The following is a 26,884-nucleotide window of genomic DNA, read 5'->3' as shown; positions in this document are numbered from 1 at the left end:
AGCCCTGAGCCTGTTTTTCAGGTTTCAGGCTCGAAAATGCTATGCCCAAAACAAATGACTATAACTTAACTTATAAAAGGGTTATATGTATAATTTATTTTATCAAAGCAAGGTTACATCTGTGAGTTGGATGTATAAGTGTCAGAATCAATATAGATGTTTCTGTGTCAGAGTAAATTCAGATGGAACATAGTAAAAAAAAAGGTAAATTCTTACCTCTGCCTAAAAAAAACCCATTACTTATAGTGAAAACCACTCTAGGAATCCAAAGTATAACATGTAATAAGTACCCTGTCTCAAGATTGAGGCAAAACAAGTGAAATTTGACCTTTTTAGAGAGGTTTAGCAAAAAAATGACCTTTGGGCACATTTTGGCACATTTGGATACCATCAGTGCCATTTGAGCTTTTTCAGGTACCATACTGTAAAAATAATTGTATTATCACTATAGGTAATCATTCCATCCAAATACAAGTGTTTTTATAAAAAAAAAATGTAATTTTTATGTAAAAGTGTAAAAAGTGTGTGTGTGTCTGTGTGTGGACTTTGCCACAGTCCTTACATGTTTATCAACCGACTAACACTTCTACGCAGGTTTACTTACACAATAAAAATGAGGAAACATAGCATACATTTTTCCCCAACAGGAGCAGATTTATTTCAAAAATAACACACTAAAAAACTACACTAAAACCGAAATAACACCACAAGCATTTTTTTTGTAAACACTGGCAAAAAATAAAAAATGTACACAACCTGAATGTGTTTAGTGTTTTTGAGTTGAGGCACCAGGCACTTAGTGCAGTAGAAAGGTCTTCACCGTTTTGTTGCCAGCACCATAGCACCTCCTGAGCGTGGTGGCATCTTCCCCATAATACTTGGGAATGCATGAGTGATGATGGGGGCAGAGGTGGTGGTGCTGCAGGGACTTCACCCCTCATGTCTGCAGCAAGCTGCTCCCTGAAGGACTTCTGAGTGTGTGGCTTCGTCCTGCCGGGGTCACCCCTCATCTTGTGCAGCTCCTTGTGGAGAAGGACGCTGTTCACCACTGCAATGTCCAGAAATGGTAAAAAAGGTCTTGTACCATTTCATGGTTTTTGTGGTGAAGGCTGTAGTACTCAATCAAAGCATCGGACACATCCACGCCGCCCATGCTTCTGTTGTAGTCCACCACGGCGTCAGGAATGGTAACAATCTTAGTCTGCCACACACCAGCCCGTTTCACTTTCCTCCTGACAGTCTGTCAACTGAATCAGAAGATGCAGAGGGAGGCTGAGTTAGTACTGGTGCAGACGTCCGTCCGTAGCTTGGATGTTGATGGCTCTGGGGCAACTGTATGCTGATCTGAAGCACGTCGTAGCTCGGATGAGGCAGATGTTGATGGATGTGATCCAGAAGCCATTTGATACTCGTCTTCATCACTGTGAAAACAAATGTGGAAAAAACTAAATCGATTACTTCACTGGCTTATTCTTTCAAAAATGTAACTCAAATCAGAAATAATTCCTGCATTTAGCGTGTGTGAAATAACAGTATACACATATATATACAGAGTGTACATACCTTTCCTGAAGTTCATAATTAGGGTCTGATTGTGGCCGAAATACATCCTCATCTTCTGACGGAGAGTCAGCGAATACCACGCTTATACAGCCTCTTGCTCGTGTTCGTTGTTGCTGTGCTGTGCTGGAGCGGTTGTGCGCCTTGCTCTGCTGCGTAAAGGTGCGGCTGCTGGCATTATTCATACTGCGCAGGATCCTATCTCTGGAACCCACTGGTCGATTTTGGGGGTTGACACCTCTTTTGAAACTTTAGAGCCAATAGAATCGAGGGGGGGGGGGGGGTTAGTAAATCCCACTAAACACTTACGTCAAGGAGAGAGAGGCTTGCGTAAGCAGCACATGCTACAGCCTGAGCTCCGGACTGCAACACTTTATACCTACTCTGCGGCCATGAATGTAATGATGGATTATCAGGAACAATTCTAAAGTGACACAGAGACATTGGATTCACCTTGAGTAGCGTTTTTATTCCCTTGAATACAACTTTTGATCACAAAACAGCAACGATAAGAGATAATTATTGTTATGGTTTAGAACACTGTTGTTGTTTTTTGCTCTGTTCTGGCTGCTGGAGTTTGTGTCCTACAGTGATGATATTTATATCAATATAATCTGTGGAGTATCAGCTTTCAGAAGATATGTAGTTTGTGCAGAACATATTAAGTTTTAAAGATCGTTTTTGCTAGTTAGCACCGGAAGTAGCATCAGCCTGTTTTCACTAAGGTCTAATGCTAACGCTTCGTTGTGAGACTTGTTTTGTTTCGGTAAAAATGGCTCATATTGTCAGGTAGCTGAGTTTTATTCCCGTTATTTGATTATAAGACATTCATAGGTTTTTAAATATTAAGAAGCCCCCAGATGCTGTCTCCTGCACTGACGCGTTTTTCCCCCCGGTATCGGGGGGGCCGGGCTTAAGAGGTTAAGCGATGGCTTGGATCTGGCTTCTTGGGACAACGAACAAGACGAACCGACAACTAACAAGGGGAGACAGGACAATATATGCATGAGGTAAGTGGGCACAGGTGGAAACAATCAGGGGCGGGGCAGACACTGACGATGGCGGGAAAAAGAACCAAGGCAGGAAGTAAAGGGACCTGGAATGAGACAAAGAGAGTACAAAATAAAACAGGAAGTGGAACATAAACTAAATTAACATGAACATGACAATCATAAACATGAAACAATTTAACATAATTGACGGGACACTACAGTACCCCCCCTTCTAGGGCGGACTCCTGGCTGCTCAGGGTGACTATCATAGAAGTCACTGATGAGTGTCTTGACCACAACGAAAGTCGAGGAGACCCAGCAATGCTCCTCAGTGCCGTAACCCTGCCAATCAACCAAGAATTGTCGTCATTGGCCCCGTTTGCGGTCTGCCAGAAGTTTCCTGACTGTGTACACCGGGCCGCCTTCAATGATCCGGGGTGGTGGAGGGGGCTTGGAGGCGGGAACCAGAGTGCTCTCTCGAACTGGCTTGATTTTGCTCACGTGAAACGTGGGATGGACCCTCAAAGATCTGGGGAGTTTGAGGCGCACAGAGACAGGGTTAATGACTCTTGAAATTGGGAAAGGACCCACAAACCTCGGTGCCAACTTGTTGGAGTGAACGTGTAGGGGTAGATCCTTGGTGGAGAGCCAGGCTTTCTGGCCCGCCCTGTAGAGTGGGGCCGGACGCCGTTGACGATCCGCCGTTGACGATCCGCCGCTGACGATCCGCCGCTGACGATCCGCCGCTGACGATCCGCCGCTGACGATCCACCGCTGACTTCATCCAGGTTGAGGTCTGAAGTAGCGCCTGCCGAGCACTGACCCAAACCCGCCGACAGCGTCGGACCATGGCTTGTGCGGATGGAACCTTGACTTCTTCCTCATTAGCAGGGAATAGAGGAGGCTGGTACCCGTTAGCGCACTGGAAAGGGGAAAGACCCGTGGCAGCTGAGGGGAGAGTGTTGTGGGCATACTCTACCCAGGTAAGGTGATCTCTCCAAGTGGTCTGCTTCTGGGACACGAGGCCTGAGGCATGTTTCGAGGACTTGGTTCAGGCGCTCTGTCTGACCGTTGGACTGCGAGTGATAACCGGAAGATAAGCTGACGGTGGCGCCGAGGAGCTGGCAAAACTCCTTCAAGAAGTTAGAAATGAACTGTGGTCCTCTGTCGGAAACTATGTCACTGGGAAAACCATGGATTCTGAACACGTGAGTTAACATGACCTCTGCCGTCTTCTTGGCAGAGGGAAGTTTGAGCAGAGGCATTAAATGTGCCATCTTTGAGAAACGGTTTACCACCGTCAGGACGGTAGTGTTACCTTTGGAGGGCGGTAGTCCAGTCACAAAGTCCATGGAGATCTGCGACCATGGTTGCTGAAGGCACTGGGAGGGGCTGGAGCAGACCCATCTGGGCCTGGGAAGAGGTCTTATCCCGGGCACACACACACGGTGAGAGCATGCAAAGGTGCGGCCACAGAACTGAAGTTGCGTATAAACTTCCGGTAAAAGTTGGCAAACCCCAGGAATTGTTGGACTCTTTTGCTGCTATCAGGAGTGGGCCAGTTGGTCACCGCACTGACCTTGGATGGATCCATCTGCACCTGATTGGCGGTGACAATGTAGCCCAGGAAGGAGACAGTGGTTGCATGGAAGTCGCACTTTTCAGCTTTCACATACAACTCAAGAAGCTTCTGGAGAACTTGGCAGACATGCATGACATGAGAATGACTATCTGGGGAGAAAATCAAAATATCGTCCAGATACACGAAAACAGAAACATTCAAATACTCTCTCAAAATGTATTTTACCATAGCCTGAAATACAGCAGGAGCATTACACAGTCCAAAAGGCATGACCCGATAATCATAATGTCCGCTTGGGGTGTTGAACCCCGTTTTCCACTCGTCTCCCTCTCTAATCCTGACGAGGTGGTAGGCATTCCTAAGATTGAGTTTGGTAAAAACTTTAGCTGTTTGAAGCAGTTCAAATGCTTTATACATCAGCGGGAGTGGGTGGCGGTTCTTAACAGTTATTTCGTTCAATGGGCTGTAGTCAATACATGGCCTGAGCGACCCATCCTTCTTACCCACAAAGAAAAATCCTGCACCAGCAGGCGAAGAAGAGGGACGGATAATCCCTGCTTTCAACGAGGAGGAGATGTAATCGTCCATGGCCGCCCGCTCCGGTCCCGAGATGGAGTATAAGCGCCCCCTAGGGATGGGTGCGCCAGGCAGCAGGTCGATGGCACAGTCAAAAGGATGATGAGGGGGCAGTGACAGAGCTTTGGTTTTATTAAAAACCTCTTTAATGTTATGGTAGCATGAGGGGACCATGGAAAGGTCAGGAAAATCTGAGCTTCTATCAGAAACTGCAACAGTTTGTGGGGCTCTACAGGACATGGTCTCTGAGCTGAGTTGGGTTACTGGGGTTTTGGTGACAGCATGGTGGGGAAAATAGCCGGACTTACAGGTCTGTTCACAATTCCCTCCCCATCCCTTAATTTGTCCTGAACACCAATCAATATGTGGGTTATCTGTTTTTAACCAAGGAAACTCCAAAATCAGCGGATGTTGTGCTGAATTGAACAGATTATTATGCATTATTTCTACAGGATTATTATCAATTGTCACTTGAATGGGTTCTGTACAATCAGTTACTTTACACATTAGTCTGCCATCTAGGGCGCTGGCATTGACGGGATGCTTGAGAGGGACAGTCTTAATATTAAGGCGTTTAGCTAAACCCCAGTCTATGAGGCTTTAATCAGCCCCAGAGTCAATTAGCGCCCCCAGAGTATGTGTCTGACTGTTAGCTGTGACTTTAACCTGGGTGAGTGTGTGAGGAGGATAGTCCGAGGAAATCTTGCTCGCCAGCACCCTCCTCATGGTTGGTGAGCATGCCCTTTTCCCGGGCATGTCGCCTGCTGGTGACCAGATTGGCCACAGTAAAAGCAGCATCCCTCCTGCAGGCGGCGCCATCTTTCCTCTGGAGAAATCCTTGTTCTCCCGAGCTGCATTGGCTCCTCCGGTGCCTGTGATGGCGCTGTTCCTGCTGGGCCTGATGAAGAGTGAAACAAGGGATCCCATGAAGGCTGCCTACCCAGAGAGCGCCCCTGGTGGCTGGGATGTCTTGTTGCAGTTTGGCGCCGTTCTCTCTCTCTTTCTCTGAGGCGGTTATCAACTCGGATAGACATGGAAATCAGCGGTTCAAGGTCTTGTGGTAGGTATAGTGGAGCCAGGTGGTCTTTGATGGTTTCAGAGAGTCCATTCCGGAAGGCGTCTATTAATGCTGGGGTGTTCCAACCACTGTCTATGGCTATGGTACGGAACTCTATGGCATAATCTAATACTGGCCGTGGGTGCTGTTTGAGCTGCATGAGTACACGGGTGGCGTCACCGGCAGGTGAGGTAAGATCAAAAATCCTGCTCATAGTGTCTTTGAATGCTGTGAAAGAGCTACATATACTGGAGTCTCTTGACCACTCCGCAGTGGCCCATGCGGCAGCTCTGCCGGTTAAATGGGAGACCGTTAATGCTATTTTAGCCTCATCTGACACAAACGCAGCTGTGTTAAGTTTGTAATGCAGGTCGCACTGGACTAGGAAGGTTCTGCAGTTGCCAGATTCACCTGAATATTTCTCTGGCGATGCCAACCGCAGTGGGACAGGAGAGAAACTGACCTCGGCCTGATTAGCAGCAGGATTGGCATCAGGTGGCGTAGCAGGAAACGGAACTGTAGAAGTTGCCTCTAGATGAGTGAGGACTCTGTGGAGCTGTTCTGCCAGATGGTTCACCTGTGACGTGACAGAGGTTTGGAAATCCTCCTGGCGTTCTGAGAGGTCTTTCACTCCATGACTAACTGTTTTTAGCTGCTCCTGGTGCTGATGGATGATGTTACCCTGTGCAGACAGGGCGGTCTGGAGCGTCTTGGGGTTGGCTGAGTCCATACTGGTCGGTTTGTTCTGTTAGGAACCTTGACTCAATAGTTTAGAGGACTCAAATGCACAACCCAGAGACAAAAAAGGTTTGAAGAAAAAATAATCTTTACTTGCAAAAACAAAATCACTCTTTTAGAGGAAATAACAAAATGACAAAAGTAAAGCGCTCACATGGAGGGAAAAAGGCAAAAACGTTGAAATTTCTTAAGCGATGGCTTGGATCTGGCTTATTGGGACAACGAACAAGACGAACCGACAACTAACAAGGGGAGACAGGACAATATATACATGAGGTAAGTGGGCACAGGTGGAAACAATACGGGGCGGGGCAGACACTGACGATGGCGGAAAAAAGAACCAAGGCAGGAAGTAGAGGGACCTGGAATGAGACAAGGAGAGTGCAAAATAAAACAGGAAGTGGAACATAAAATAAAATTAACATGAACATGACAATCACAAACATGACACAACTTAACATAATTGACGGGACACTACATTAGCTCGTTGTTTGTTTGAACTGCATATTTTTATAATGCAGGAGAAGGCTGTTCGGCATTGGCAAATTGACTTATTCCTTTGAATCAATAATTTAAAAAAATGACAATCTAGTTAAGTTGTACTTTTAGTATAGTACACAACTTTGACACAATGGCCCTCATTTATAAAACATTGCGTGGGATTCATGCGAAAGGCTTGCGTAGGGACACAATACAGGAAGTACAAAAGTATTCTGTACAAGGGGTTTCACAACTACCAATATTTACTAGTCGACACGTTTTTCAAAATAGCAGTCGACTAGTCGTTACGTCATAATAAAGACACACAAAGATAGGTTTACAACTGTATTTTATATTGGAACTCATACAGTAACATTAAACACTGCATTTTAATTTGTGTTACATGGCTGAGTAAATAACAAACAGTAACTGGACTCACCAAAATCGACAGCAAAAAACTCTTGTTTACATAAATGGCACGTAAATCCAGTGTGCAACAGCGCATTGCGCAACACTTTATTCGCTGTCCTCCACGATAACGTCTACCTTTCAATATTTTACACCAACGCATCGACATGTGAGGGAAGGAGGCTTGACCGCTTTCGGGTGACAGTGTTGCCTGCCAGGGAAAAAACCCTCTCACTCGGGGTGCTTGTGGCTGGAATAGCCAGGTAGCTCCTCGAAAGCGGGGGAAGCGGTGCACGTTTTCTGCCCACCACTCCAGTGGATTATCCATTGTGGGGATATGCGGTGTCCGCTGGCAGTAATCCCGTAGCTCATCATCCGCATCACTGTTGACCTGTGTTTTCTTGCTGTTCGTTTGCCTCTGTTCAGTGCTGACGCCGGTCCGTTGCTCACTGGTGCTAGCATTACTGGTAGTGCTAGCTGTCGGCAGCGGGTGTTTCATCTTCAGATGGTTGCGCATAGCAGATGCATTTGTATTGTACTTCAGTACAGCTGTATACAACTGACACTTCACTGTGGAGTTGGTTACATCTTCGTTGAAGTACTGCCATACATAAAGAATGTCGGACGTGTTTTGTAGCATTTTGCAGCACCTCGTTTACCTCCATTATTTTCACGACTAGTTGACTAGGGCCTACAGCGACGACTAGTGGTAAAGGTAGTCGACTAGTCGACTAGTCGATTAGTTGGTGAAACCCCTATTCTGTACACAAAAAATCACACAAATATTCAGATTTATAAAACAGTGCGCACACACGTCCTACACCGGTTTCCCTTTTATAAATCACAAAGAATGCGGAGCAGCTTTTGAGGGCTTCACATGACTGCCATGTTTGCCTATAAATGATCAATGAAATGTCCCTTATTAATATTCATTTATATATGTATATTAACCATAACTTACTGTTGTAAAAAATGTATATAGAAATGTATTGATCGAGTAATATATGTCAAATATATTAAATGTTTTACATTTGTTTTAATATCAAGTTAATGATATCCTGACTTCAGGGAAGATGGCGGAGAGATTAGGTGCATAATTAACCAGCGCTCACAAGTCGGGCTCATCATCCCTCTAAAAACTATAACTAATATCCCCTCCACCCTCCAAGAAGGAACTGGGGAATGGACTTGCTCCTCACAGTTGGAAGTCTCTTCCTTTTCAGGTTCAGTTTTGTGTTAATGTTTCATGTGTTTTTTATGTTATTAATTGTGTCAGATTTAGAAATTTATACTCAAAGAAAGATCAGGATGCAATTTAAAGATCTGAAAATGGTGTCCCTTAATGGGTTAAACAATCCAGTAAAAAAAGTGAAGGTTATAGCATGATGTTAAGAAATTATCGATTTTGATAACAATTTAAGCAAAACCATAACGGTAAACCACAATCTTAAATACACAAGTTTCTTTAAAAGATACACCTCTTGTGATAAACTCGCTTGACATTGCAGAAAAAGTTGATAGGCAGCAGTGGTGTAAAGTAACTAAGTACATTTACTCATAAGCAGGTCAGCTCCATAGTCAAAACCTGCCTTTTTAAAATAAGACTTTTGGCCAAGATCAAGTCGTTTTTGTCTTTTAACGACCTAGAAAGGGTTATTGATGCCTTAGTTACCTCGAGATTAGATTACTGCAATGCTCTGTACATGTACGTGTACCAGGCCTTAATTAAACGCCTGCAGCTAGTGCAGAACGCAGCTGCACGTCTTCTGACTGGACACAAAAAGATTGACCACATCACCCCAATTCTGGCCTCATTACACTGGCTTCCAATTCGGTTCCAAATTGATTTTAAACTCCTTTTCTCTTGTTTTCAAAGCCCTAAAAGGGCTGGCTCCGGCCTACATTGCCGAACTCCTCCATCGCCATGTGAGGTAGGCCCAGACCCTAGGGGCTTTTAAATACTCACTAAAGACACACTTCTTCTCTCTGGCCTTCTAGTCAGAGCTGAGTACGACACCTGACATTTCCCTGTGTTTTGTTTTTATATTTCTGTTGTAAATTATTGTCTTTTCTTGTACTGCGGTGTGAATGCACCTATTGTTACTAACAGACACCCTTTAACTCAAAAAATGGTTTGTCCCAATAGAGTGGCAAAGTCCCTCCCCTTCAGGGGGACCTCCATGGGACCTTATTTCGGAAAAATCATGTATTGAAGTCAATGGAGAGTCTTATATTTCAACAGTTTTACGATAAACTGTGACTTTTTTGACATGGAAATAATTTTTTAAGATTGACAAACATAATTTGTGTAATTCATGACACAATTCAAACGGGATCGAAAGATACGTTTTCTCTCTCCATTGACTTCAATACATAATTTTTCAGAAATAAGGTCCCATGGGGCGGAAGTAGATGGGCATGACTTCGCCACTCTATACCATGTCACCAGCATCACATGATGCCATGTTCCTCTTTGGCAGACATTTTTAACCCACTGTGGTGATTTTCCTCTAACTTTTACAATATTTTATGTATAATAGTACATTGTCAATGAGTATATTAATTGACCAATGTTATGTACATTGTTATGTTTTACAATTGTTTAATGATTTTAATTCAATTATATGTTCAAATGTGATGTTAACCTGTTCAAGAAAATGACATGTGGTCATCCAGGCAAGGCCTACCATTGAAATGATGGGTCGAAATAGAAAAATGTTTAAGCTTTTGCAACTAGTGGATATGTTACACTGAAGGAATATACTAATTTGAACCACTGATTGTTCTATTGAGAAAGAACACTGTTTTTGTGCTGTTTTGTTGATGTGAAATGTACCCCAAATTGTAGAATGATATAGAGCAGGGGTTTTCAAAGTGGGGGAAGGTGAGCCTCCCCTCAGAAAAGATAAGAACAGCCATGCCCCCCCTCCCAATTATTATTGCTATTATTATTATTATTATTATTATTATTATTATTATTATTATTATTATTATTATTATTGTTGTTGTTGTTGTTGCTATAATGCAGGGGTATTATTATCCAGTGTAATGCCCTTACCTACTGGCCTAGTTAAATCAAAGTGGTTACTTTTTTTTGTCTGGGCAGTGTCGTTTTTTCTCTCAATGAACCCTCAAGGCCACTGTACTTTTTTTGTTCCACATCGGACTCCTTAAAGGGGACCTATCATGCTAAATGCACTTTTTTATGTATTTTATACATACATATGTGTCCCCGGTGTGTCAGGGAACTCACACAGCATCAGCAAAATAACATCTTCTCTCTTTTCTTCCGTACCCAAATCTCTAAAAACGGGGGAACAGTGCAGCTGATCCAGATTTGTGTGCGATATGACGTAATATCGGCAATGCGGAACCACGGCCCTATCAGAAACGTTGCTATCAGAAACAATGCAGACTGTTTTGGATGTAATATGGTCTTTGTTTACATTGGCAAGCATCGCTAACACCCAGAGCTAACCTGTACTGGAGAGAGTGGCTGTTTCTCAATCGCGAGTACACATGCTGCAGAGCAACTATTTCAAATATACTACGTCATCGAGTGGCGCCGAAGGACTGTTTAAATGCATGTTAAATGCCCAGCATTCTGCGCCACTCTACAAACTAAAAATAATGGACATACCTCCACCCCTCGAAAGTTATCTCTGACTGAGCGATGTTTATGCAGCAGTGCACGTGGAGATGTGTACGCGCAAGTCGCGCAGATTTGTACATATAAACCTGCGGCGGAAACCCCTCTTGTCTGTCAGTGTGATTATGACTGATTTTAGTAAGTAACGAAGTAACGCGTGTCGGGCAATGTTAGTAACTTTAGTGTGATTACTGAATTATAAAAGTAGCGCGTTACACTACTCCGTTACCGACAAAAGTAATATTATTACAGTAACTCGTTACACCCAACTCTGGATATGAGGCATGGCTAGAATGGGTGAACACTTCATAGACATGTTTTTTATATATCTGAGAACTATACTATTGCCTAAAAATAGTATGATAGGTGACCTTTAAACCCAAAGTATTTCAAAACAGCGGAATTAGTTTTACCTTTCTTGTTCACGAGTTGCACTCACACAACTAATGTCACTCACAACCTGGCCGAGAGGGCTTTTAGTGAGGGGCGAAAGCGCACGCACGGGATGGATGTATAACGCAAGACAAATTGAGACCATCATTGTGAAAGGGAATGTAGCAAAATAATCGTTTTATTTTGATTACGTTGTTTTCGTAATCGTTGCAAGCCAAAATTGTAATCGTGATTAAAATGAATTGCACAGCCCTAGCAGACATTAGCAATACATCCTACCTGCAGTGTCATAACGTGCTTTCGACACTAGGTGGAGCGGGTTAACCCGTTAAGCCCCGTAGCCCCTGCGTGTCTCAGGGCTTCTTAATATTTAACAACCTATTAATGTGTCATACCCACTTAACGGGAAGAAACTCAGCTAACTGACGATATGACATTTTTTTAGCAAAACGAAACACAAGGGTAATACCAAGCCTCTGAATTAGCCCTGAGCAAAAAAATGCTAACGCACTTAGCACCGAACTCACAGTAGAAATACTTTATTACTTATCGGATCTGCACAAACAGGATATCTGATTGAAGCTGAGATTCCACATATTCTAGAGGTATCACTCCACGACCAAAACTCAGGACAGCGAAGGCGAAACCACAACGTAACTTTACAGAGCCAAAACGGCAAATATGTCTTACCTTTGCTGTTTTTCTGATCAAAAGTTGTGTTCAATGGCATTAAATCGATAAAAACGCTCTTGAAGGTTAATCCAATGTGTCTGTGTCACTTTGAAATGATTACTGATAATCCATGATTCCATTTTTTTCAAAAACGGAGATTTCATATTAGCTGCTATAAGAGCTATAACCCAGCTTCCGGTTTTGGGCAAACTGCATACGCATCATTCTCACTCCTCACGGCCTCTACACACGGCGGCGTGCTTTGTCGCTTGTCGGCGGGGGGGGCTGAAACTCGACCAATAACCAATCACATGAATCTCCCGCCCCAGACACACAAGTATGCGGTTTGATTGGCTAGAGCTTGTACTGGCATATTGACGCCTCCGTTGAGGCGTCAAAAGTAGAACATTGCTCTACTTTTGCAGCGAGCACCGCGAGAGAAGCTACACTTTGCTCCCAGAATGCAGTTCGGCGAATCGTGACGTCACCCCATTCAAAGTGAATGGGCAGAAGCGTTGAAGCGGCAACGCACGCCGCTGTATGTAGGGGCCGTACATGGTAATGTTTAGATGGATTTAGGAACTCCCCCTCGATTCTATTGGCTTTAACGGTTCAAAAGAGGTGTCAATCATCAACATCGCCAGATATACAGCAAATCCACCCACATTTTTTCTTTTTTGCTTATTTTTAGATGCTGAAGTTAAATGCATCAATCTGCTGAACTTTGAGAGCGAAATTAGGGACTAAATCTATGGATACATCTCACAACAACACCCATGTGAAACAGAACTGTAAACAGATTTACTTTTTCTTAATGCATATTTTACAAATCACTCCACTTGTAAACTTTAGTTTTGTGTTACTGTATATTATGAGTTGCAATTATTTCATACCTGTTATTCTCTTATTTTTTATAACTATAATGATCATATAAAGGTGTGCCTTGGAAATACTTATTTACATAAATGATTACCAAACCGTTTGAGACCCGCTACTTAGACTAAAGTAAACTCTCTAAAAACTCTGAGAGTCCTTTACCTCACTGAGCTGTGGTTATCAGCCCCTCAGTCTGACAGGAGAGGACTCTCCCTCCACCTCTTAGAGAGTCCTTTACCTCACTGAGCTGTAGTTATCAGCCTCTAAGTCTGACATAGTGATGTGTCGGTCGCGAACGAGCCGATTCTTTTGAACGGCTCATTGGTATGAACGAGGGGAACCGAGTCGTACTTGGTGAGAGCCGTTCTTGTTATCGTTCAATTGTTAGTCCGCACTCACTGCCTGCCAAAATCCACTCACCTGTTAAAAAGCTTGATTTTGTTCCCCAAACGTATTCTGTGAAGACCCGCTCCTACTCTGATTAGTAGGTTTCAGCAGGAGGAGTGAGATGGGGTGGGTCTTAACGGAATACGCGAGAGAGAGAAGTCATAACAAGTGGTAGGCTACAGGACAGGTAGACGACGTGTTTTTCGGATGGAAAATGAGCCAAACGCGAAAACGCAGCAGCATTTTGATGCACTTCAACCAAAAAAGCGCACCATTTGTAAAGGCAAAATATCCTTTAAAGCAGGGCCAACAAATGATCTCCATCGCCACTTAAAAACACAGTATCTAATATTAAGAGTTGCGTGAATTTCATTCAAGGCAAGGCAACTTTATTTACTTAACAAATACGGAGGGTAAATTCAAAGTAGTACATTCACGGACATGAATGACATGGATATGGCGCCACCTTGTGTCGTGTTTACAAAGCAGATTATTGACATTAGGTCTGGCAATACAGTCAATCATTATCCTGGTGATTATTTCACAGACAAACCAAGTAACCCCGCCAAAAAAAACGGCTCTTTTGAACGGCTCTTTGAAAGGAACGGAGCCATAAGATCCGGCTCCCTTCAAAGAGCCATAAATCCCATCACTAGTCTGACAGGAGAGGACTCTCCCTCCACATCTCAGAGAGTCCACCTCACTGAGCTGTGGTTATCAGCCTTTCACTCTGACAGGAGAGAACTCTCCCTCCACCTCTTTAATAACCGCGCCTTATATCCGGGTGCTAGTGGAGCACACTTGTGAACTGTTAGCGCTGTCACATCCGACTACGGTCCCGCGCTAGCGCCTTTTCTTGCAGGCGAATAACCTGACCCCCGGCTCCATGGGCAAACTACGGATAAATCAAAGAAAAGAAAAAAGTACCGGAGGAACACAGAGGGTTTAATTCTGCGTGGACATATGTTTTCACAGCAAACGATATGATTGATATATGTAGAGAGAAGTTGTCAAAGGTGCTGCAGCCTTTACCTATCGAGGAGAAAAACGGAAGAGGAAGACAGCTGACGATCTTCAGTCATAATTCAATGGGGTACGTAATTTATTTCAGAAAACACTTTTTGTTATATTCCATGGAATGCTCTTAACGTCCCGATAGCAAGGAATATATTAAATGCTTTGACAATAAATACATAAACAAATTAATCTGTGGAAGCCGTAGCGCTGTAAAAAGCATGACCAATCATTTTAGCCGGCCCGGCTAAAATAACTGGATGTGGATGGCACAAACTTATCTCGTGCCCTCATTGGTCATGTGCACATTGGTGTGTGTTGGAGGAGGGTATTTTCAAATTCTAGCGCACTCGAGCTGGTTTCTCCATTCTTACCTACCCTACCTTTAACTATTTTTAGGGTGCAGCTATATGTTTTATTTATTTCAAAATGGGCCCATTTTAATTATATATTTTTTCCTTCAAATGTGCAGAGGACTCCCCAAGTGCTGTGTTTCATTTATTTTAAAGTAGGCCTGTGTATTATTTGTAATTCTCCTTATACAGTAGGAGTTATTTGTTTCTTATTAGAGGTTAACAGTTTTATATAATGTAATAAATAGCCTAATAAATGCAAAAAAACTGTAGTTTTTGTCTAATATAACAATAAATACAAGTTTATAAGCTATCAAGCTATGAAATATGTTTTGCGGCTCCAGACAATTTTTTTCTTTTGGGAAAAATTAGCTAAATGGCTATTTTGGTCAAAAAGGTTGCAGACCCCTGTTCTAGCCTGTGAGCTCCCCGTTCGAGCGACTGACTATTCCTTCCCAACGTAGCATTGCATTGGATATGGGCTGAACTGTGATGTTACATCCCTCAGAGATGTCTATTCTCCTTCTTTTTTAAAACCCATACTGTGAGTAAGGAACTAAATTATCTGAAAGATTACTTGTTTTTGTTTAAATCAACAGTGTGGGGATACCTGCCAGAGACAGAGTCACAGGGACTGACCATAAAACAGGCAAGGGATATAAAAGAAGGGGGAGGGTCTGGAGGGGAAGGTGTTTTGACTCTGGACCCTATGGTGGGAGAAAGGCAGAGGTAGAGGTTTCATTTGATAGATCTGACTTGATTGTTGTGTTGGTTGAAGGAAGAGACACGGGCGAGGAAGAATCAGAAAAATAACTTGTTTGTAAAAAGGACAGCATGTCTTTTTTCACAAATGTATGTCAGTTTCAAGAAAGATGAGTGGTTTTATGCATGAAGTGCAAAATATCCTGGAACCCTTCAAAAAAGAAAAGCAGGAACAGGTAAAGTATGTTGAAATATTTCACAAACAGCGAGTTGTATGTTGTAATAGTTGTATGTTGATAAAAAATCTCTGTGTAGTTTTTCAAAATATAATGAACAAAGTCATAGAGGGAAAAAATAGCACAGTATGTGGAAAATATGAAAACAGCACATTGAAAAAAGTAACGTTATGTTAGAATAACATGAAATAATTCACAGTAAAGCATCTAAAAAAACATTTAAGAAATTCAGGTTATTAAATTGATCAAAACTGTATTGTTAAATCAGTGTTAAAATCACAAACTTTCCATTTAGAGTTTGATTCTTTAAGAAACTCAATTCATTACAAAATAATTCTTATTTTACCAAGTTGTAAAGTGTTGCATCAAATCTGTTCATAGTCTTAGTATAGTATATTTCATATATATATAATTTAAAAAGAGTCACAGTGTAGAATGTCCCTACATTTATTTTAAAAGTACTAGTATAGTATGTCAAAAAGTATCTTGAAAAAAAAAAGGCCAAGTATAGTATGAAGTTAAGAATTGTATTAATTAGTTTGTCTGCAATGTCAGTATAGGATTTTGAAAAATAAAGCAAGTCATAGTATAGTTTGTCTAAAATATGTTGAAAAAAAGTCATGACATTGTGTGTTGACATGGTTTTGAATAAACACATCACGTCAAATTGTATCAAGTGCATCAGATTACTCCATTTGAACCATATTATAAATAAGAAAATAATGGTCATAGTATATAGCAGGGCTATTTAATACTGCATTTAGAAATCACACATTTGTTACAAAGTAATCACACATTTGTTACAAAGTAATTGACAAGTTGTAAAATGTTCCTACATAAAAGTGTATCAAAAAAAGTATCTTGGTAGCAGAAAAATAACTAAAATATGTAAGGTTATCATAAAAAAAACCTACATGGTTTAACTGAACAAGTGTTAAAATAGAAAAACAGCCATTAAAAGAAACCCAATTCCTTACAAAGTACTTCATATTCTACCAGTTGTTAAGTGTTGCATTGATGTTAACATTTCCACTGAAATAGCGTTAAAATCAAAGTGCCATTTAAAGAAAAATCTATTCAGACAAACTTTTAAAGAAAATCTATTCAGACAAAGTATTTTTATTTTCTAGTTTTTTAAAGGTTTTGCATACATAAAAGTGTATCTTACAGTTCCTCTGTGAGAGAATTACACACAAATCTGCAGAGTGTTAGTAAAAAAAAGTGTTAAAATCACAAACGTGCCTATTAGAGAAACAGTATTTAAGAAAATCTATTCAGACCATGTACTTCATTTTCTAGTTTTAAGGTTTTGCATACCTCAAAGTGTATCTAAAAGTATCTTGGTGAGAGAAAAAAGCCAACATCTGCCTAGTGTTAGTAAAGTGTTAAAATCACAAACTTGCCTTTTACAGTCACAGTCTTTAAGAAAACCCTCTGATACACAAGCTATGGAAACCCCCTCTAAGACACAACATGGGTCAAAAATGACCCGTATTGACTTACATTGTTATTTAATGCATGGTTGAGTGTTTCTTTGCTATATTTTTGGAAATCAACTTATTTCATCATTAAATATTCAAAATATTCATTAAATATCTTGTTTTTGAAAAACTTAAATCATTACTTTTGTTTCTCCTTTGTTAATTACTAAACTACAATAGTTTTTATAATATTACATCCAGTTTACAGACATGGGTCATGTATGCAAGTGTGGTATTTAAAAAAAATAATAAAAATACTATAATAATGATTTTGTCAAAAAACATTTTAGCAGTGATTTGGACCAAAGAATAACACATTTAATATTTGAAATTTTTATTTGTCACTTTGTCACACTCACACATAGCAGACACCATACAACTGATAAAACTAATTTTGAACTTTTTGAACTGTAAGTGAATATGTATTGTTTACTGGAGTGAACTGTGGTGAATGCTGAATGTTTCAAATGAACTCATGACACTCATGAAACAAACTCATGAAATGAACTCATATGAGTAAGTTGCAATCTAGTGCATACATGCCTCACAAATCACAACAACATGTTTGTGCTCCTTGCACACAGGGCTGGTGCACTTGGAACACCAGCCGCTGGCTTTTCGATCTTTGGCAGTTGGGCAGATCTTGCACCTCTTCCTCTTCACTTGGCCCTCCTGTGGCCGGGTGGTGGCTGCACTTACTTTTTTTAACCCACATCTTTCCATTGCCTCTGTAATATGGGTTTGGAGGTGGGACGTGCCCTCCATGCGTCTCCTCATGTGTGGCATGACCAGCTCTTTGCCCAGCTCCTTTATGAAGAGCCGCCGTGCATTAGTCACACCACCCATGTAACCAGGGTGTTGTGCAGTGTAGCTGGTGAAGGCGTTGAGGGTGGCAACATCCAGCACATTGTGCCAGAGCACCATGGGCCACCTCCGTGTTCTCCGCTTGCAGGTGTACGTGTGAACCATTTGATCCATTGTTTCCACTCCTGATTTTGTGTGGTTGTAATATTGGATCACTTCTGGCTTCCTCTTAACACTCTGGTCATCCACTGCTGTGTCATCATGCATTGTGCTTAGCAGCACAACAGCCTTCCCCTTTTTCGGGACATAGCTCACCAATGTCATGTTGCCACAGAATCCAAATTTGGAGCTGTACTTCTCTCTCAGTTTGTTTGGCTTCATGACAGGTGGTATGTCTGGCTTGTTCTGGCGAAGAGTCCCCACAGGCGTAAGGTTCTTCTCTAGGAGCTTCTCAGCCAAAGGAATGCTGGTAAAGAAGTTATCCATGGTTATGTTGCGACCTATGAACAGAACAAAAAAATGAATGGTCAATTTAGTCAACATGTAATTCTCTAAATTCTAACATTAAAATAAACCTGATGGAATATTGATTATTATTATTATTATGGAGTACTGCATTGTATTTTATTCCATTATATGCTTATAAATTAATCAATTTCTCACAATGGTAATACAAAATGAAATATACACTATGAGAGAGAGGAAAAGTGATCTAGGTATTTTGCTAGAACTTCAAGAGTATATTCACTGTATGTATACTCTGTATTCTTTATTCACCTGTGTGTCTTATTCCGCTGGACAGCTGTTGGAGAATATTCTCGCCAAGGTTCCTCTGAACATCCTCTCCTGGCTGTCGCCCTGTAAAGTGATTGACATTCTACCAGTTGTAAGGTTTTACAAACTGTATCTAAAAGTATCTTCAAATTATTCCCTACAACAAAAACTCCTACTTTATGCTCACACAGAAGTCGGCCAGGGTATGTGTTGTGTGTGTGTGTGTGTGTGTGTGTGTGTGTGTGTGTGTGTGTGTGTGTGTGTGTGTGTGTGTGTGTGTGTGTGTGTGTGTGTGTGTGTGTGTGTGTGTGTGTGTGTGTGTGTGTGTGTGTGTGTGTGTGTGTGTGTGTGAGAGAGGGTGAGAGAGGGTGAGAGAGGGAGAGAGAGAGAGAGAGAGAGAGAGAGGGTGGGAGGGATAGCAAGCAGGGGTGGAGGAAGGAAAAAAGAAAGGGGGAGATATGATTTTTATATTTTTGATTTTGTTTTAAATAAACTCGCCAATATGACCCTTTTAATCACCTATTAACACTCCAGGGCTCATCTATGCTTACCTACCTCTACAACTTTAAAATATCTACTTAAATGTCATATGATCTGATATTACCGTAAAATAATAGTCGCTATGTCATATTATTATTAAAGAACACTATCTTATAGCAGGCCATCATATAGCAGGCTATACTATTTGGTTGATTATTGACCGATCATGACCTAGTAAGATTTTAACAGGGTTCACATACAGTACATTGTTTAACTGGATTGTGTTACTGAAATCAAAAACTGTCAATAAGAGTCACATTCTTAAATAACATCTATTTTGATAAAGTATTTCATTTCTCTAGTTTGAACTTTTTGCATACATAAACGTATATCTTACATTTCCTTTGTGAGAGAATTACGCACACATATGTCATCTCAAAACATTCTATTGCAGCATTTTATCTGTTTTATATATATATATATATATATATACAGGAAACATACTAATAGTAGCCTATACTATTTGGATGACCTAGTAAGATATTAACAGGATTCACATTAAAGGGCTGATCAATGTCTTACATGTGGTGCCATATCCTTATCGGGGCTATATCTGGTTTATCATTGACCGATCATGACATTGCTATATTAAGATTCACATCAAAGGGCTTATCTGCCGCTATGGGGGCAATGTTCACAAAAACAAGTCAGGGCTATATCTGGTTTATCATTGACCGATCATGACATTGCTATATTAAGATTCACATCAAAGGGCTTATCTGCCTCTATGGGGGCAATGTTCACAAAAACAAGTCATAAAAGATAAGGGGCTCAAAGGTCTGAACAGATAAGAGGGTCAAAGTCTGATTTCAGAGTGACAGGTGGCGTGACTTCCGGTGTTTTGGGGTGGGACTTCCGGTGTTTGGGGGCGGGACTTCCAGTATTTGAGGGCGGGACTTCTTGTTTGGGAGGCGGGACTTCCGGATTTTAGGGGCGGGACTTCCGGTTGATAGGGTCATAACTAGGCTTGTTTGAGACGCGATGCGGCTCGCCTCGATAGTAGACGAGAATAGCCAATCGCAGCCGCGGGAGGTCTCAAAAAGCTCGCCTGAAGTCGGACAGCTCCGAGTCGGCTTCTTCTTCTTCTACTTATTCGCCTTCTTCTTCTTCTTCTCTCGGTTTTTTGGCGGATTGCAAACCACTTTAAGGTGCATACCGCCACCTCCGGAGTCGGCTTGACTCGGTTTGCATTATAAAGAATGCACACATGTGTTTAATCGTTAATGTCAGATATGTACTAAGTAAATACATTTGTTCCTGCTCAAGATTAGATTCAACTTTATTGTTATTGCACATATTACAGGTACTGAGACAACGAAATGCAGTTTAGCTTCCAACCAGGAGTGCAACAAGCAGTAAAGTGAAAAGTAATGTACACAATCTATAGAATAAAATATAGAATTAATTGAATGATGAATAAACAGTGAGGGGTATGAATACACTAGATATACACAGCAGCCTGTGAGCAGTATGAACAGTGTGTATGAATATGCTAAGATATATAAAGTATGAAAACGGTAAGCAGTGCAAGTATAGTATAACATATATAGATATTAATTTCATGATGATAAACATTGTGGAACAATGATGAAAAATGTGAATGGAAGTGGCGACGTAAAACTGACACAAAACAACAACAAACTTTTGCCGAGCCAATGGAGAGCTTCATCAGCAGCACGGGGTAAAAACCACCAATGAGCGCTCAGCTCGAGATACCAGCGAGTCGTTTCCCATCAAGCATTTCGCCTCCGCAGCCCGTGGAGAGGAACTGCGGCGCCTCGCCGCGCCTCGCTCTCAAGGCTGCGGGCGTCTTTGTCCCGCTAGATTTCAACGTCTCATGTGAGCGAGCCTCCAGATCAAGTGGGACAAAATGACTAACCATCATGCAACGCACGAGCAAGACGTTGATCGAAATTGCGCAGGTCTGCGCAGGTCTCGCTTGTCTCAAGCAAGCCTAATCATTACTTATCAGTCATTAATTAAAATCGAACATTTGCTGGGGTCTTATAACTACTGACACCCTATCCGTTTTTAAGAGTGCGCTTAAGACCTTCCTTTTTGATAAAGCTTATAGTTAGGGCTGATTAGATTCAGCCCCTAGTTTTGCTGATATAGGCTTAGTTTGTCGGGGGACACCTTACTTCTTCCTTCTCTGTTTCTATACCTGTGTACTCTCATGTTCCCCACACATTTCTTTCTTTTTGGTGTCTATATACGCCGGGATCCGGAGTCATGGCTGATCCTGTTGCTGCGGTCCTGTGTCCTGGATCGCGAGCCCTGGATCTTGAGTCGTGGCTGTGCCTGTTGCTGTGGTCCTGGATCATAAGCCCTGGATGGATATCCTCGTGGATTCATCTTCTTATTATAGACACATGCATTTCCAAACATTTGGACTACCTATGTTGCAAATGTATTATCTTTTCAATTTACACACGGCATATATTGCACGTCTGTCCGTCCTGGGAGAGGGATCCACGTGCAACAGAGGAGGTTTCTCCCATTTTTCCCATTAAACTGTGGGTTTTCTCAGGAAGTTTTTCCTTGTACGATGTGAGGGTCTAAGGACAGAGGGTGTCGTATTGTCATACTGATATTCTGTACAAACTGTGAAGTCCACTGAGACAAATGTAATATTTGTGATATTGGGCTATATAAATAAACATTGATTGATTGAACACCGGATTGACTTCAAAATATTACTTCTCACCTACAAAACCATCAACAACCTTGCCCCCCCCTGCCTCAGTGACCTCATCCAACCACACACCACTACCCATCGTCTCAGGTCTGCTGAAGCTAACCTCCTACAGCCAATCAGGACAAAGCTCCGGACCTGGGGTAATAGGGCCTTCGCTGCAGCCTCCCCCTCCCTCTGGACCTGGGGTGAAAGGGCCTTCGCTGCAGCCCCCCCCCCCTCCCTCCGGACCTGGAGTAACAGGGCCTTTGCTGCAGCCACCTTCCCAGTCACATCCGAAAGGCCAACACTCTTGAATCCTTCAAAAAATCTCTCAAAAATCTCTCAAAATTATTCACTCATTGGCTCAGTCAGTAGGGGCTTGGACTGGGAGCTGTAGGGTTGCCGGTTCAAGTCCCCGAACAGACCTAAAATATGGAGTGTGGACTGCTACTTGGAGAGGTCCCAGTTCACCTTCTGCCCTGCCGTGGTACCCTTGAGCAAGGCACCGGAGACCCCCCTTCCCCCCTCACTCCCCGGGCGCTGTACAATAGCTACCCCACTGCTCCTACTAGACTCCTGTCACTAGGATGGGTTAAAAGCAGAGAAAATATGTCACTGTGTGTGCTGTGTGCTCTGCATGTGTGACCATTAAAAACAGGGTTTCATCCCTCCCAATTCTTCTTCTATTCTTCTAGCTTTCAAACTCTGATCAACATCAATTCATGTTTTTTACTAACCGGTATCATTTTGATATGTGTATTACAATTAAATCATGGCAAAATATGTTAATATTGTTGTTGGTAGATATAACAACAATATATAACAGTATGTAGATATGTGTATTAGTATGTAGATACATGGAGATAAGCCCCGCCTTATCGCAAGCAAGCCTTGTTTGAGTGATGCAAGTAAACACAAATGAAAGCCGCAGTCAAACTTGCGCTTGTAACGCAATGCGAAGATTCAATCCTGTGTGAACACACTATAAGGCTAATTAAATGGTCAAAAACATTGTCATACAGGGCATAAATAAATTACAATTGGTCAGAGACTTACGATCATTCTAATGAACACTGATCATCGTCTTCCACGCTTGCCCTTGAACTTCTCATATCAGTGCTCAAGTCATGAGACTGTAAAAACTGTGCGTGTGTGTGTTTGTTTGTCTATGCAGGTCCCTGTCTGGTCGTATAGTGGGGGGGGTGTGGTGGTTTTTCACTCTGATTATCATCTCATCATACACTGCCAACCTGGCAGCTTTCCTGACGGTTGAGAGAATGGTTTCTCCAATCGAAAGTGCTGAAGACCTGGCTAAACAGACAGATATCACATATGGAACCCTCGACTCTGGATCAACCAAAGAGTTCTTCAGGGTAAGGGGCATGCAAATAGCAACTTCACAATCCAAAACAAAGATAACAATGGCTACATCAAAACTACAAGTAGGAGTTGCGATGGTTGTTCCGGCTAATGTTTACAGTGTTCTACTGATCGGCAGTTGCAGCAGGTAAACCAGAATTGATTGAAACATTTATTTAAATAATGCAGGTTTTGCAATATTCTGTAAATGTTTTTCAATGAGGTGCATTAATTTTACTTCAATGATACAAATGTGTTTACACGAAAATTCCACATTATACTTTAAAACACCCTGTGTACATTAGTAATACAGTGTACTTAACGCTACATACGTTTTTGCAACGTTTCATTGCTTCTAATCTGTGAATTTCTCTTTTTTCAGCGCTCTAAAATTGCCTTGTTTGACAAGATGTGGCAATATATGAAATCAGCAGAACCCTCTGTCTTCGTCAAGAAAACCTCCGAGGGCGTCCTGCGTGTCAGGAAGTCCAAAGGGAAATATGCCTACCTGCTGGAGTCCACCATGAATGAGTACATAGAGCAGAGAAAACCTTGCGACACTATGAAAGTGGGAGGAAACCTCGACTCCAAAGGCTACGGCATCGCCACGCCAAAAGGATCCCCATTAAGGTGGGTGGATCAGTATAACAATGCTAGCCAACCTGCACTGCCATGTACCATTCACACTACTAACCTGCTGCCTAGTTCTGTTTTCGCCCCTGTCACAGCTCATTTCTTGAATAGAGACATGTTTTATTGTCAATTTACAATTTAGAGTAGATTCAGAATTTCTTTCATTCAGAGCTATAAAGCCCAGTGATGATCGGAATACACCTACTGACCATCGGCTATAGTAGTCAGGGAGTTTTAGCTAGTGTGTGAACTGTGGCTGTGTTCATGTACAGCCCTGCTCAGGAAATAAAGCACCATGGGGAGCGATGTAGTCTGGTCCCAAGCCTTAGTGCCAATTGGGTGTTGCAGTATGTGAGTGTGATGAATGGGGCATGGCGGCTTACTCGTTGTTATAATAATCCACCTACCCTGATGACATCTTCTCAGTGGTTTGTATTTGTACCATGGTTACCACAACTGACCATTGGCTGGTGGTGGTTGCCATGACAACTGGGGGAGGGCTGTTAAAGTTGGATATTTCAGGTCTCAAAGAAATACTCCAGCCCCATCTGCTGCTTTATCAATTTAACTGATTTCATATTCTGTCTGGTAAGGATCATTTGTTGTCAGGTTTTTCAGCAATTATGATGAGCTGGCTCTTTAAGGCCTGAATCAAGGGATTGTTTGTTGTTGTTCATAAGTATATAACATACACTGTGTGTGTGTGTGTGTGTGTGTGTGTGTGTGTGTGTGTGTGTGTGTGTGTGTGTGTGTGTGTGTGTGTGTGTGTGTGTGTGTGTGTGTGTGTGTGTGTGTGTGTGTGTGTGTGTGTGTGTGTGTGTGTGTGTGTGTGTGTGTGTGTGTGTGTGTGTGTGTGTGTGTGTGTGTGTGTGTGTGTGTGTGTGTGTGTGTGTGGGTGGGTGTGTGTGTGTGTGGGGGGGGGGTGTGTGTGTGTGTGTGTGAGTCTGTCTAGAGCTGCATGCTAGTCACTGAGTCTGTTTTGTCATTTCAGCACACTACAGATGGCTGTATGCTTATCTGTCTCTTATTTGTCTGTTTGTCTTTCTGCCAGTTGGCTCTTTTTGAGTTATGTATTGGTTGAATTTGCCATAAAGCAGCATTAATCGATTTCTGAAGACCAAAGTGCAATAGACAGTTATAGTGATTAGTTTGACATACTTCATACTTCATTGACTAACCAAGATTATGTCTGATCTGTTAGCTTGAACCTGAACATCCCAAAGGACTAATTGTAACAATGCACTGAGACAACAGTACACTGCTTGGCCCCTATTGACTGCCTGTTCATCTGCTTTTTTCATGACAGGGCACCAAAATGAGCTTATGGAGCAGCACGCAGCTGAAGGTCCTCATTATTGTCAGGTTATATTCAGTGCTTCAGTAATGCTTTATGTTTTGCACCTGAATACCATGGTCAACATTAAAAATGCCAGGTAAACACTGCGTGCTCTTGTAAAATATATTGTGTTCTAGTTCTTGTAAACTATATTGTGTTCATCTCAATTTAATCATAAACATCGTCGTATAGCTGTGAACGGTGCTGACAGCAAAAAAGTAAAACCAACAAAGCATGTCAAACAACTTAAATGGAACTGTGACAGGCTACTCAGACTGCAGGTAGTTCATGGATTTGTCGTATGGAACTTGAGAACAGTGCAAGTTCACAACAACTAAGTTGTAGCATGACTGGTTGGAGTTTGATTACATTGCATGTCTTGTGATGTGACTATTGTGCATCACTCACACGCAAGTTTGATGATGAAACTATCTTGCATCACTAGTTTCACTAACTTATCAACCATTTGTTATATTTAGCTTTCCAGTTGTATTGTCAGTGCAGATAGCATCCAGTCAGTTAACTTAAACTTGTTAGTCAAGTGTGATGTATTTAAGTTGGATGCAGTGGTTAGGGGATCTGGATCAGTGAGAACATCTGGAAGAACCAGTTGAACCTTGAGATGTTAAAAGAGCTAGAGAGTTGGTTGCTGACTCAGCAGCAGCAACTAGCAACCCTTTCACAAACTTCTCTCAGTGAAAACCTCAGTTTTATTAATATCGCCTAATGGAGCTTTATGTCCAATCCTTCCATATATCTAATGTATGAATGTTGCTGTTGTGCTGTGACGTGGTAGAACCAGAGACATCTTTTTTTTTATAGGCCTTTATTCAGGATTTTTTTTAATTCAGAACTAAATACTCATTAAAGTATTCACTTACTTTCTACAAACTTCTCTTCTACGTTTCCGATGTCTCTGCTCCTATCATGATCTTTCTGTTGTTATTTAATGTTGTTTTCTCCACTACTGCAGTCAAAGTGGATGATTTATGTTATGTAAATGGTGGGTTCAGTTAAAAAAAGAAAAAATCCAACAAAAAAACCTTTGGCATGTAAAAATCATAATATAAAAATGTAGCAATGATTTCTTAGTCAATGACAAATGAGATGGTCACACTGAATTTGTAAATAACTAAATTGGAAGTGAACTGAGCCTGTGCCAAGTGAGTAGTTACATTCGTACACCACAAAATATAGTGTTTTAAATGCCCTAAATCAGCATTCATAAATAACTTAGTAATACGTGAAGTGTGCTATTAACAAGCCTGCTTGATTCACTAGGAAACAGAATACTACTCTCCATTAGCACCAATTTCACCGCATATACATGTACATCCCGCCATTACATCATTACTTTTATGAAAAAAAGCTCTTCCTGCTGGATTCTCATTGCTCCGTTTCAAGAATCTATATATGTCAGCTCTTACAAGTAAAACCAAGAAAAAACACTTGCATTTTTAAAGATAAAGTTTTAGTCTCAGGTAAGATTTTCTTTTGGGTAACTTATTAAAACTGCTTTGCAAAAATGACTGAATAACTACTTGAACCCTAAAGTCTTTCATGCATTCTCAAAAAGGATGCTGTGTACACGTTATGTGGAATGTT

General features: G+C 41.7%; 1 protein-coding gene across 1 annotated transcript in view; it reads left to right on the top strand.

The window, feature by feature from the left end:
- LOC307019178 (glutamate receptor 2-like) overlaps positions 1-26,884 on the top strand; it is a 173,208-nt gene that overhangs the window by 105,134 nt on the left and 41,190 nt on the right. Inside the window, exons 10-11 of the mRNA XM_079649845.1 lie at positions 23,126-23,324; positions 23,693-23,940. Of these exons, the coding sequence (XP_079505971.1) occupies positions 23,126-23,324; positions 23,693-23,940 (447 nt within the window). The remainder of the gene's footprint in view (positions 1-23,125; positions 23,325-23,692; positions 23,941-26,884) is intronic.

This window comes from Notothenia rossii, assembly GCF_949606895.1.
Source record: "Notothenia rossii genome assembly, chromosome: 1".
NCBI classification, from domain to species: domain Eukaryota; kingdom Metazoa; phylum Chordata; class Actinopteri; order Perciformes; family Nototheniidae; genus Notothenia; species Notothenia rossii.
Note: the sequence above shows the minus strand (reverse complement) of the source record. Positions and strands in the feature narration are given on the sequence as shown.